Source organism: Callorhinus ursinus, unplaced genomic scaffold (genome assembly GCF_003265705.2).
Source record: "Callorhinus ursinus isolate GAN/ISIS: 27379988/994484 unplaced genomic scaffold, GSC_fseal_2.0 scaffold65, whole genome shotgun sequence".
NCBI lineage: Eukaryota > Metazoa > Chordata > Mammalia > Carnivora > Otariidae > Callorhinus > Callorhinus ursinus.
In genome coordinates, this window is record NW_027397127.1 from 4,602,989 (window position 1) to 4,616,577 (window position 13,589).

General features: G+C 41.6%; 1 protein-coding gene across 3 annotated transcripts in view; it reads left to right on the forward strand.

Annotated features, from left to right (window-relative positions):
* Nucleotides 1–109: 109 nt before the first annotated feature.
* The window catches only part of AMMECR1 (AMMECR nuclear protein 1), a 111,064-nt gene continuing 97,584 nt past the window's right edge, over nt 110–13,589 (forward strand). For all 3 annotated transcript variants that reach the window (XM_025853668.2, XM_025853669.2, XM_073885777.1), the window contains exon 1: nt 110–607. In XM_025853668.2, the coding sequence (XP_025709453.1) occupies nt 135–607 (473 nt within the window). In that variant the 5' untranslated portion in view covers nt 110–134. The remainder of the gene's footprint in view (nt 608–13,589) is intronic.

Below are 13,589 nucleotides of genomic sequence, written 5' to 3' on the forward strand. Positions count from 1 at the left end.
GGGAAGCGGCGCGCGCGCGCGCCCTGCGAGCCCCTGGCGCGCCCCCGGCGGCCGGGGCCGCAGCGTGCTCGCCCCCGCCGCCAGCTCGCCTCACTTATGGGTCGGAAGCGCTGCGTGGGGGAGACTGTTCCAAGATGGCGGCGGGTTGCTGCGGGGTGAAGAAGCAGAAACTGTCCAGTTCGCCCCCCTCTGGCTCGGGTGGCGGTGGTGGCGCCTCCTCCTCCTCCCACTGCAGCGGAGAGAGCCAGTGCCGAGCTGGGGAGCTGGGACTAGGAGGCGCCGGCACGCGGCTCAACGGGCTGGGAGGTCTAGCCGGAGGAGGTAGCGGCAGCGGCTGTACCCTCTCTCCCCCCCAGGGCTGCGGCGGCGGCGGCGGGGGGATTTCCCTGTCGCCACCTCCGAGCTGCGGAGTGGGGACCCTACTTTCTACCCCGGCCGCCGCCACCTCTTCCTCGCCCTCCTTGTCGTCCGCCGCCTCGTCCTCATCGCCCGGCTCCCGGAAGATGGTGGTGTCAGCAGAGATGTGCTGCTTTTGCTTCGATGTGCTCTACTGTCACCTGTACGGATACCAGCAGCCCCGGACCCCCCGGTTCACCAACGAGCCCTAGTGAGTACCGTGCCCTCCGCCGCTCTCTCTCTCTTGCGCTCGGGATGGGGCTCAGAGTTGAAGCAAAGTATGAGTCCGCCTCCCCGCCGGCGGCTGCCCCTGCCCCTCTCTCTGCCCGGGTCCCTGGAGCCACTCGACCTAAGTAAGGACACCCCGCGCTTTCTGCCCTCCGAGGCAGGCACCCCACACTTGGAACAGGGTGCTGCTGCAAGAGGTGGCTCACAGTTTCCCAAAGGTGTTCGCTTTCTCTTTGCGATAACTTCGAGGAGTTTTGACCCTTCCCTTCTCTCCTTCGCCACCCCGCGTCCCCACCGCCCTGGTGTTGGGGATCTGGATTACTCAAGGTGTTGACTGCTCCTCACTTTGGTTTCCATTTACCACACGTGAAAGCCCCGCCAGTATTCCCGCCCCGCGTACCTTGCACAGGGAGAGTTACTATCCCACTGCAGGGTGAAAAATAGCAACTATCCAACTTCTGTTCTGCTAGTGATGGAACTTAGCTCCGGAGCTTATGAGGTTACCCGTCTTTTCCTTCGGGTTTCCTTGTGTCCTGGGGAGGGAGGTGGTTTTTTTTTTTAAAACACATTTTCCCTTACTACCTATTTTTATCCGAACATACCCATTAAAGTGTGTTTCTAGTGAAGCGCACCGCCAGCTCTCTCACATTTGAAGAGTGAGACCTTTTTTTTTTTTTTTTTAATTCCACCGTCTGGGTAATAGCTCATTCAAAAAGAGCTGTCCCCATAGAGCCACTGTCAGTTTGTACATGAAGCGTGCATTCGCTTTTGTGTCAATTTCACTTTTAAGAAATCTGTTAGGCTCGACGATTTGAGAAATAGTTAAAACAATCCAACAGTAAGTGTGTAGGAATTTTTATGTTTTCTTTTGGCTTGTACTTTCAGTTATTTTACCCTTCAAGTGTGTGGTTGAAATTGTTTAAAATAGCACTGTTACAGCTAAAAGCAGGTTAATTCTAATCCCCGTCCATTTGGATGTGTGGGAGATGGGGCATATGTTTTTTTTTTTTTAATGTGTAAACGGAGTGTAAACTGACTTTTTGAGTTAAATGCTAGACAGAATGTAAAGCTCAAGGAAGGGCAGAATGACACAGAGGGCGATTGTTTTTATTACGAGTACTTTGCATCAACAACAACAAAAATGATAGAGAAAAATTTCAGTGAAACTTATACTGAAAACCATCAGCCCTTTTCCTTGCTAAGACAAGTGCCCCTTGTCCCCATATCATAAATACCTGAATTGATGTTCTTTTTAAACTGCTTCTTTTCATTTTGTGAGATTAGGGGATTAGACTACTACTGGATAAGTATAAACACTTCTGCTTAGACTAAAAATATTAAATTAATATGTAAAGTGGAAATTGCAATAAAGTGTCCTGGAAATTGTAACTTTGTATTGTTTGTTTTCTTTGGCTTTAATGCTTTAAATGTATTTAATTTTGTATTTTTGCCACTCTTGTGGTCTGTGCATTTTCATTCAGACTTGGTTCATCTCTGGGCATTTATTCATAAAAAATGCATGAAAGCATCCAGACTGACACTTTGCCCAATAAATTAAATATCTTTATAAATTTCATAGTTTTAATTCTAGGAGCTTAAATCCTAAACCCACACCTTTACTTAGCCAATTTGTTTTTTGGTTAAGAAGTCGGATTCATTTAGAAGAGACTGCCATGTAAAAAAAAAACTATGAAATATTAACTTGAGTCACGTATTTGTGACTTTTTTGCCTTCTCTTGGATGTCTATGATGTATTAAAGCCAGTCGTGGGATGATACATAGGTTGGCTCTGCAAAGTCATGGGACTGCAAAAATTCACTCCTGTTCAGTTACATGAGTTTGGCAAAGGCTGTTTTACTATTCACGCTCCATTGCTCCAAAGCATATGAGAACACACTTTTCAGGAGGTGCTATTTTCACACATTTTAAAGTGAGTTTGGGTTAACTGAATGACTGTAACAAGAAGTTTAAAAGGAAAGTGAGCTTGACCAGTTCATACAGAAAATGCTTTTTGAAAATGTCATCTCAACAGTGGCTACTTTGCACATGTGTTTAGGTATTGCTTGTCTTCGAATACCCCATCCGCTGGATTTCTTTTTCAGGGAACTAAACAGACCAAATAAGACACACTTTTGACTGCTGGGGATATGTCAAAACGATGGTGGAAGAATAATAACCATTATCATTTAGCAGGCCTTGAATGTGTCGTGTGTTCAACAAAACAACTAACTTAGAAGAGACACTGAACGTGACCAAGGGGAGAACGAAAGTTTGCTTAAGTGGAAAGAGGACTGCATCTTATCTTCATTTATCTTAAAGTCATTTTTGAGGTGTGCTGTGGAAAATTCAAGAAAATGTCTTAAAAGCAGTGTTTGATTATGGGAGTCAAATAACTCGACAGTGCCTTAGTAACCACCACACATTTTCTGTTTTACATATCACATATTTAATAGCATCATGTACTTATTATATTAGTGGCTTTGTGCTGGGGGGCATAAGCTGTAAATAGACATATTTCTTTTTTTCCCAGACCCTGAGTTACTAGTATCATGTCATGAGCAGCAGTGTTTCAGGTCTTGTCTCTGCTTCTCCCCCCCCACACACCCCAGAAGACATGCTTTCCAACAAATCAGATTCTCCTGTGTCAAAACACACCGCTTTCATCCCTTCCCAGAACCTTCTCTGTCAACATGTGAAATCTGCCTTGTATAGGTTCAGAAGTTGTCAATTGAGCAGTTACCCTTCCATTCTGAAGGGTTATTAGAAATTTCCTCTGTCCATTTCAGGTTCAAGGAGGGGATGCCAATATGTGGACAGGCTGTAGGGTTACAAATTCTTCACTGTTGGCTGCTGTTTGTTGGAGCATCTTCCTCATTGCACAGAGGTAGCAGTAGCTACAGCTTGGGAGGACAGTGAAAACTTGTTTAATGGAGGACACATGACATTCGTGTTAAAAGTGAGGACTGCATTACTAAATCCTCGGTCTCGGTTCTCCAGGCACATTTGCCCACAGAAATCAGGTTTGAGACGTGATTTTAAAAATGACTTGAGGTGCATTTTACTCTTCAAAACCAGAGCTCTTGGATTCATACGTGGGAACCCAGATAGCCATATTATAGGAAACCATTTGCTACAATAAAGGGATCCACTGTGCCAGGTGTGGGAGCCAGTTAGACTCCAGAGCAGCCATTCTCCACTCGGGCCGCACATTCGAACCACTGGGGAATTATTAAAAATGTGGAGACCTAGGTCACAAGCCCAGAGATTCCGATTTAATTGGTCTTAGATGGGGCCCGGACATCAGGATTATTAAAAGCTCCTCAGGTGATTTTGAACGTGCAGCTGAGGCAGAGAACCACTGGTCGTACCATATTCGACTAGCCCTCTCGCCTGAAATTCAGATTAATTTGGTCTGGGGTGGTGCCTGGGAACCCGTATTTTATAAGCACCCTGGGTCATTTCGGTAAACCACCGGTTTCGGAAAACCTTTGCAGTGTAGTCTGCACAAGACCTGACCTGGGAGCTGCTCTGGAATGGAGGCTCTCAGGTCACCCCTCAGACCGGCTGAATTTTAACAGGCTCCCCAGGTGATTCTTCCGCACATTAAAGTTTGAAGAGGAGTGGTTCTCCAACTTTAGAGTACATCATAATCTCCTGTAGTGCTTGTTAAAACACAAATTGCTGGGCCCCATTCCCAGAGTTTTGGATTCAGTCGGTCTGGGGTGGGGCCATGAATTTGCATTTCTAACAAGCTCCCTGGTGATGTTGCCACAGTTCCCAGGACCACACGTTGAGACCCCCCCTGGGTTAGAGAAGTGAGGACCTCAGTAACGTAGTGCAGCAACTGTAAGGGAATGGCAATTTTCCCTGCCAGTTTCCAGTAGAGAACTTCCTGTTTCCATGTCACCAGCCTTTGTCATGTTCTTTCTAACTTAGCACCGGGGAGACTGAATGCTGCCAAGATCCTAGTAAGAGTCCCAGGTTCTTGGGATGATTTCAGTCTGAGGTGGGGGGAGGGGTGACTGTTGGAAACCGGTGGTATGATTTTAGGTCGTTCCCCCCCCCCCAGAAATGTTAAACGCAAAGGGCACCTTTTAGGAGTTAAAAACAGCATAAATATGATCTCTTAAAGTGAGTTGTATTGATTTTGATAAGTAAAGCCCCCTTCTGTTGCTGTAAAAAATGCTTTGATGATTAGCTCACTAAATAACACGTTGTGATAAGATTTTAAAAGCTTTTCCTTACACTTAACGCTTGCTGGATTGGATTTTAAGAATTTCCCTCATTAACAAAGAAATATAAAAGGATCCTGCCAAGGCACTGGGATTGTTCAGTCTTATATCTTTAATGCTGTGTTGCGTGTCACGTCCCATGAACTATTTGTTTTAATCTTCTTACCACCTTTGAAGTTAATGCACTACTACATTTTGTATAGACCATGGCACATAAAAGATACTTTACTATTAACATCAATAATATGGTTTTCCATTGCGGTGAATAAAATATAATTTAAAAAAATCCACTCCTGGATATGCAGTTCTTGAGAGATTCTGATCAGGTGTTTGAACGGGTTAACTCTTTCTTGTCTTGTCACAGTAGTCAAATTACTGTTTCCCAGCGTGCTTGGGAAGAATTGGGTTGTTTTAGAAAGGTGAAGCAAGTACTTTGTTTCACCAGAATAGTAATACTCCTATGACATGTTCGTTAAAAAGGTGATTTGATAATGCAGCTCAGGTCAAAGTGATATTAATACAGCATTTTAAACACAAGCTATTATATTTCTATTATGTCTTTGTTTTTTAATGAAGACTGAGCAGAATAGCTGGAAGGTTTATCTGTCTATTGCAGATGATGCTACTAGACCACTACAGATTTCCTCATCCATGCTAGCATAATGGTCATAATGTATAGTTTTTCTTCACACACACAAAAAAACAAAACAACATGTATTGTCTGGAAAATTGTTGAGCATCTTTGAAGGTATTATATGGGTTGTTTTTCAACAATGTTGATTTCCATTGGAAGGCAGTCTGGTGTCCTCTCTTAGAGAAAAGAAAGAAGGCACGCCCCCAGTTGTCATTTATGCTGTAAAAACAGCCAGTGACTGAAATGGGAGGATGTAGAAATATAAATTACAAAATTATTTTTATATCCATGCATAAAGGTGTATGTAGGACAAGGTATATTTAGTTAAAAAGAAAAACTCAATGCTTATTTTACCTTCTCCCCCATATGGCTAAAGGGAGTGATAATCTAGCTTATAATTTTGCTTGCTTATGAATTGTGTTTGTGCTGCATTCAGGTCGCAGTTAGTGGGTGGCAACGAAGAAGGAGTCTTTGCTGGGATCTCTCAGTCCAATGGGAAGAAAGACCACTACTGAGAAAGTGAAAAATGCTCTGTTAGCCCATATGCATGAGTAGTCCCCCCCCCCTTGGTATGTGTTTCTCAGAGAAATACCAGCATTCACATTGTTGTCTTTAGAAAACCGTTCACTTTTTGAAATTGTATTTGTGTTAAGACACTGTAATGTATTACCGCAAAGGATTATGATTTTGTGTTTCCCATTTATAGACCATCTTACTTTTTGAGAATGTATATGTGTGAAACGCTAAAACTTGTGCAATGAGATTAGTCAAAGTTCCCTATTTCAATAGGCGTTATTCTGTTCTCTCAATGTCACACATGCTTGCCTGTTTTAAAGCAGCACAATGACCATGGCTTTTACATTTAAATTTTCTTCAATAGTCTTTTTTTTTTCCCCCTGAACTTGTGTAATAATGTCTCTTTTTGATACTGTTCTGAATCAATTAAGCTAAGTGAGGACCAGCAGTAAAAGCCAGGGGCTGCCAAGAATGGACCTTCAATGTGTAAGCTGTCTTTCCATGATCAGTAATTGGGCAGTTGCTCACAGGACACTGGAGACAGTGTGGGAAGCCAGTGGTTGTGTAGGTGGGAAGAGTAGATTCCCCAGCAGTAAACTTATTTAAGAGTTTGGGCTACTAAGAGCAGAAATGAGCCACAAGCTTATGTAGTAGAAATAAAAGAGCCCGAAGGAAGAAGTGTGGTGTAATAGTGCAGTTGGTTGGGTGGAGCATAGTTTATGTTTGGTCCAATGATAAGTGGCATCTATTCTATCCAGTGTGGGTGTATTTTTTGCAGTTCTTAATGTATCATACTTTCAAACTTGCTCAACCTTAAAAATGTTAGTTTTGAGGAGCTGGGTGGAAATTATATGTCACTGGGGGAAAAAAACCTGTTATTTCTTTTAGCATATACATTATGCTGAGTTCCACAGTTGGAAACCAGAGAAGTCGCTCTATCCTCACAGAGCTTCCAGTCTTGTTCAAGGTATGACACAAACATCAGAATTGCTTGAAATGCTGACAGTGCACTATATGCGTGATTGTAGATAAAGTTAAAAAATGGGAAACATTGTACGTCAGCATGGTGATGCCATGGAAAAAAGGAGTGGTCAGGAAAAAGGCTTTTGGGAAGAGGATGACCTTTGAGCCAAGTTCTGAAATGGTGAAGGGGCAGAAATTACTGGTGAAGAGTCTGGTATGACCAGTAGATCTTGAAGTCTTCCTGGCAGTTCTTGAACTCATTGCTCACCACCACACCCCTTATCACAGCACTTGGGGATTCTCAGCAGCTGTCTTCAGCCAGCGACTTGCACGCCCAGCATTCTCCATGCCACCCCCCTTGCTCTGGTCTCAAGGATCAGAAAACTTCAAGGAAATTACAAGTAGTCCTTTGTCTTGGGAACCCTCTGGGAAGGCTGGATAAGAGATACTGGATCTGATTATGGTCTCTCGCATGAGGAGGAGAACAGTACTGGCAGAAGAGTCCTCCAGGACCTAAGATGACTTGGAAGGAGAAGAGTCTCACGGTAGAGGAGACCAGCTAGGCTTGAGGTTCTGAGGGTGCTAGGAAAATGGGCATTGGAAAAGTAAGGGAGCCACTCCAGGGGCAGAGTTCATGAGTATAGGAATGTTGCAAAATCAAGAAATGGAAGAAGTTATCAGCAGATGCAGGGACTTGCACTCCAGGGCCAGCTTTTGTGTAGGAGTAGAAAGCTTGCAGCTCACCTGTTTCTTGGCTGCCATCCTTGCCTCTTCTTTTCTTGGCTCTGTGCCTAGCTATTCTTGTGCTCAGGAAAAGTTTGTTCAACAGCTCAGTTGGAATGGCTATGAAATTTGATCACAAGTGTAAGAACCTCCCCTTCCCCCTCTTCGTCTATGCCCAAATGTATCTAATTTGAGGGAAAGGAGAAGAAGACACGTTGGTTTATAGAATTCTCATCAAGTATAAAGATAGCTCAGATAGCTTTTGGGCGAGGACCTGAAATTAGGGGACTGCATGTAAGTAAAGAGGCATTGGAGAAAAAAAAAAAAATCGACCAAATTCCCATTGCTGGGGGAAGTGAAGCGGGGAGAGGCTTTGAACCTAACTCAGAGTTTACAAGCCTGAGGAACCAGGAGGATTGTGGCGCCACTAAAAAGCAGGGAGGTGAAGGCATGGGAAGAAAAAAATAGTTGGTCAGGTGAAATCAGATTTTTTATTATGTGTTTTTCAAGTGTCGGCAGTTATCCAGCGTCGTTTATTTTTCAATTAACAGAACCACAGAGCAGCGACAGAACTATTGTGACGATTTGGTCGGTCTCTTGGCTCTCTCCAGCCTCCCCTGCCCCAGTTGTGACTTTGAATGCTCAGATGGGTAGAGATCAGTGATAGTTTTCAGCTTTGTATTGCTAGTAAAAATACCTGACAGTATGTTGGGTTTCCCTAATGTAGCTTTACATATTATACATATTATATGTCATTGATTTGTATAGCGGCCAGCGATTCTTAGATTTCCTTAGTGTGTATCTTAGCACGGCGTACAGCAAAATACAGCTTCATGGAGAACCATCTCAAGAATTTGTAGTTTCAGATGTGGATTAAAGGAAATTTCTGAAGGACTGGAAGTACTGCCTGGTACTCGATTCTAGGTCCTGTATCCTCAGGCTTAGAAAGTAAAGGAATCAAGCTGGATCCATTTTGCAGCTTTGCTGACGAGGAAGGATAGATGCTATCAGTGGACAAGATCAGCCATGTTGCTTTGTGATCACTGTGATCTTCAGTGGATGGGCAAATGTGAAAAGTTCTGCTGAGTCCAGGCCTACTAATATTAGTTTTTGTTTGTTTGTTTTTTTAATAAGGTCTGTGATGGTCTTGATGATTCTTGCCTTTCCCCTGTTTCATTTTACAGATAATCCACACTGTGACCCAAAGCCACATGCAATGCTGGGAGAGCACAGTTGACTGTATTATGCAATATCCTGCCAGAAGATGCTGACCAGCTCTCTAGTAATGGAAAGTAGTGAGATTGACTTAACAGCCTGTGTAGCTTGCCTTGCCATTCCATATATTTTCTGTAAGCATATGACATGCAATTCTAGTAACATGTTATGGTGAGATTTTGGATTGCTGCAAGGTGTTAACACCAAATTCTGCTTTGCTTCGGGCATTAGTGGGTCTTTGAGTCATTCTCCTAGAACGGAATCTATGGAAAAATTGGTTTTTGTGCTGTCAGCCTCCAGGTCCCACAGCACCGTGATGGCCTCAAAGAGATGCTTGTGTGCTAGTCACACCGGTGTGCTGCTTCTCTGTGACACTGTTACTGCTTGTGTAGCCTAGCAACTGTACATAGGTGGTTTGGGATACAAATAAGTTATATAGCTGGGGAAACTTGGGCCTCAGTACATACCTCACTGTAGCAAGGGAAATACCTTTTGTATCCTGATTTTGAACAACAGTGAGGTAAGTGTGTAGATGATGGGTGCATTTTTTACATCCTTTGCAAATTGTTATTTGGTAGGTAGAAGATGGTGTTGGTGATTTATTCAGTAAAGGAGAACCTCATGAAGTCTTCTGGCCTTTTCCCATGTTAGAGTATTGCCCTCAGTGCATTTTATGAAGTTTCCCATGAGTAAGACAAATAAACAAACAACTTTGCACACTTCTTTGGCGCTACAAACCAAAAACTTGCTGCCAGCCTGGCCATTGATTTCGTGGAATAGCTCTTTGATGTCAGGACAAGGTGCCCGGTAGTCAGTGGTTAAAATTGTTTGTTCAGTTCATGGGCCCATCTACCACACCCTCTTGTCAATTTAGAAAACCCTCACAAGAACAAATGGGAATGATACGGCTTCTATTTCTCTGACACTAATGAGGGTGATGTGTAGTTTGTGGTGTGTTTTACTCCACAGACTCCTCTAATCATTGCCCTGTTTGGCAACTTGTTTTGCAGCAAGCCACTCTTTCACACTGTGAAAGCATTAGCTCTGTGGAGGAGGAGAGTCACATAGGGCTGGAGGCAGGACTAGAGGGCACGTGGGAGCCGGGGAGGGAGAAAAACACATAGTCAAGTGAGGTGAAGCCTGAATTCAGGGCGGATAAAGGAGACTTGAGTGCCTGGTCTGGAATAGAGCTGCTCCAGCAGGCATATTTCATGCTGTACAATCCTGGGTGTCCCTCCTTTACAAGTGGCTATGGCGCTCTTGTTAAAAAAAAAAAAAATAAAATATATATATATATATATATATATATATATATATATATATTTTCCTACCAGAAACAGATGCACAGCATAAAGTTTAGCTATATAAGAAGACTTGCATATGCATCCCTGAGTACTTCCAAGAAACCATGTTGAAATGAGAATGAGGCCTCTGGGCAAGTTTGGGGGCCATGGGACAAGTAGCTTAAGTATACCCCAAACAGATAAATGTAACCACTCTCTGATCATGATCCTGTCTTTGTTTCTTGACTTGTCAGTGAACATAGTTATAAATCCTCAGATACTCAGATGTGTCTTACTTTCAGGTCTGTGTTGAGGTGGTAATAGATGGATGAAGTTTTGTTTATAGACCTTGCTGACAGTCATTCTCCATAACAGAGATTATGGAATGGATAATTTTAAAGAATAGACCCTGCTGTAATTGCTGACTGCAGGATGCAGTCAATAGGAGGGCATTCTATTGATCATATCATGTCTTCTATAGCTTTTCTCCAGTGTGTCTCAACAGGGCCTGCTATGGTCAATCTTATTTGCAAGTTACATTCTCAGATTACTGGAGTGACAGTCATTTTTGGTTAATCAGTTTCTCTTTAATCATACAGATGTATGATGCTTTTAGAAAATTAATTGATTAATGTATTTATTTAGTGGTAAAAAAACGCATAACATAAGACCTACCCTCTTTCCACTTTTTTTTTTTTTTTTTTAGCGCGAGCAGGGGTGGAGGGGCAGAGGGAGAGGGAGAGAGAGAATCTGAAGCAGGCTCCACGCTCAGCACGGAGCCCAGCATGGAGCTCGATCTCACAACCCTGAGATCATGACCTGAGCTAAAATCAGGAGTCAAACACTTAACCGACTGAGCCACCCAAGTGCCCCTCTTTCCAAATTTTTAAGTGTACAGTACAATACTGATAACTGTAAGCACCATGTTTAGCTTAGTTTTTGAAGGTGCACGATCGTGGCTCTACCTAAAGCAACTAATGTTTCATAAGAATTTTGGGAATCTTTTAAAAATTAATCTTACAAACATGTATAAGCACAGAGCTTATTTATGGGAAAGCTTAATTTAGGCTTTCAAGTATTTATTTTTCCAAACTTATTGAAAACTATGAGTAAACTAGATTAAAGGTGTCTGAGTAAGAAATAACCACTAAAAAGTATTTCAAACTAGTAGCGTGTCAGTTAGTATTTGGCATGGCATTTACCATTTACTTTATTAGTATACTTAATAATACTACCTACCTGTATTTGAAAAGAACTGGATTTTCTAGCTTTCCTTATAAGTTGTTATTCCTTTCCTCTGTCTTTTAGGGCTTCCTAATGAATTTGCTAATAATAATATAAGGAAATGTCTTTGACAGGCAGGAACTTTGCCCTTGCTTACCCACTCTTAATGGTGGAAGGATGAAGGCAGAGAGAGAACATTCGTTTTGACAGTTGAACCTGATGTTTCTGAGGAAATGTGTTTTTTAGAGAGATGGAAAATTGGAAAACACCTTGCCTAATGGGCTATTATAAGTAAGGCTTTTTAAGTCCGTATGTGTATATATAAACCACTTTAGCTGAGCACTTCTTGAAATTGCTTCTTATTTGCTTTAATGAAAAGCTCATATTTAAAGGTGGTTAGTGGAGTACTCACTTAGGGAGCACATATACTAAGTATGGTAGTGGAATCTGTGAAATAGTAGATATGGTCAAGACTTGAAAATTGTTTATTTGCCTCACTGTCTATACAACCTGTGTGAGATTCTTTATCATTAGGAGAGGTACAGACATTTTTTTAATATTATCACTGAATTGTGATGTATTAATTTGGATTTCAGAGCAGATTTCTAACTTCTTCCATTCAGAGATGGCTTTACAGTTTTAGAGAAGAAAGAAGAATTCCCACTATGATTATCCCTTTGCTTGTAGACATTTTAAAGTGAGTATTTGTTTAGGCTTCAAGATATATTTGCTAGCATTATCTTAAGACAGTGTATCTTACATCAAAACCTACCATTCTCAGCTAGTATTCCTCTTAATATTGTAAATTCTAACATTTCAGTTCAACAAGCAATATAGTGGTTGTGGGGGAGAGGGTCTATAAAATAGGCATAAGCCATGCTTCCTGCCCTTAAAAAGCTTGCAGTCATACTGAGAAGACAAGATTCATGAAACAGATAATGAGGTCACATGATATAATGGCTGAATAAATGATGGAGACAATGAGGCCTGTTAGAGTTTGGACAAAGACTAATGTGGGCTGGGATTATAAGGAGGGCTCCATGGACAAAGTAGGATTCAGGCTGGGTAGACCTTTCACAGAGGGATAAAGCATTCTAGACAGGGAAACAATTTAAAGACACAGCGGTCAGAATGAGGATTATACAGTAGTCAGTGGGTACCAATCAAAGGTATATTAAAGTTGGGGAGATTGTAGTAAGAAAGGGGATCCCGTCAGGAGACTGTTGCTATAATTCAAGGATTGGGAAATGAAGGCCTGCCAGTTGACAATTTTAAACTATTAATGGCCTGTGAATTGCCTCTTTCTTGGTAAAATTTTCCTTTTGTCCAGCTAATTATGCCTCAGCAGCTCCTTTAATGTCATGAATGTCATGAAGCCTGGACAAGAGACTGGGAAATAACACAAGCAGGAGTCTGCTGTATAGACAAAGTGCTTTCATTTATCAATAGACATTCAGCATAAGTCAGTTAGATTAACATTGGTTACATCACCCTCTGCCTGAGTGCCTTCTATGTTCTGTGTTCTTTTTTTTTCTTCTAAACTTCAGTGTCTCAGACATGAAGTTGAGAGAGTTGAGTACCAACAAAGATTATGTAATTTAGAAGTAAACTACCCTAATTATTACAGAGTTAAATGGCTTTAAACCACTTTTTTCCTCAAATTAATGAAGGAATTTTACTTGGATGTTACAAATGTAACTCACATGAGGTAGGTACTGGCAATTATAATAATTATAGGAGAATTGTGTACTAATGATTGAATGATGTTATTTATTAAATTAGCTTCAACATCAGTTAGTCTAAGGGGTATGTTCCTCAGAGTTCTTAACATGCCCTACTCAAGAATGCTACACCTCTAAGACACGGACTATGTAAGCAAAATCTGTAAAGGTTTCATAGTATTATTTAGAAACAAAACTTTAAAATGGTTTCCAGGATTACAATAAAACAGCATATTTTTTTTTTATTTTATGTGTTGACCAACAGTTACCCTTTGAAAAAGAAGGAGCAAATTCTTATTCTTTTTGTTGATGATTTGTCTTTAATTATATGAAGATATAAGTTTAGAACCCAAAACTTCTTTTTTAGGGATCACTGTAAAAATTTCATTTCATTTCATTTCATTTCATTTCAGCAACTCTCTTCTTTTATTCCCCAGAATATGTTTCAGAATAG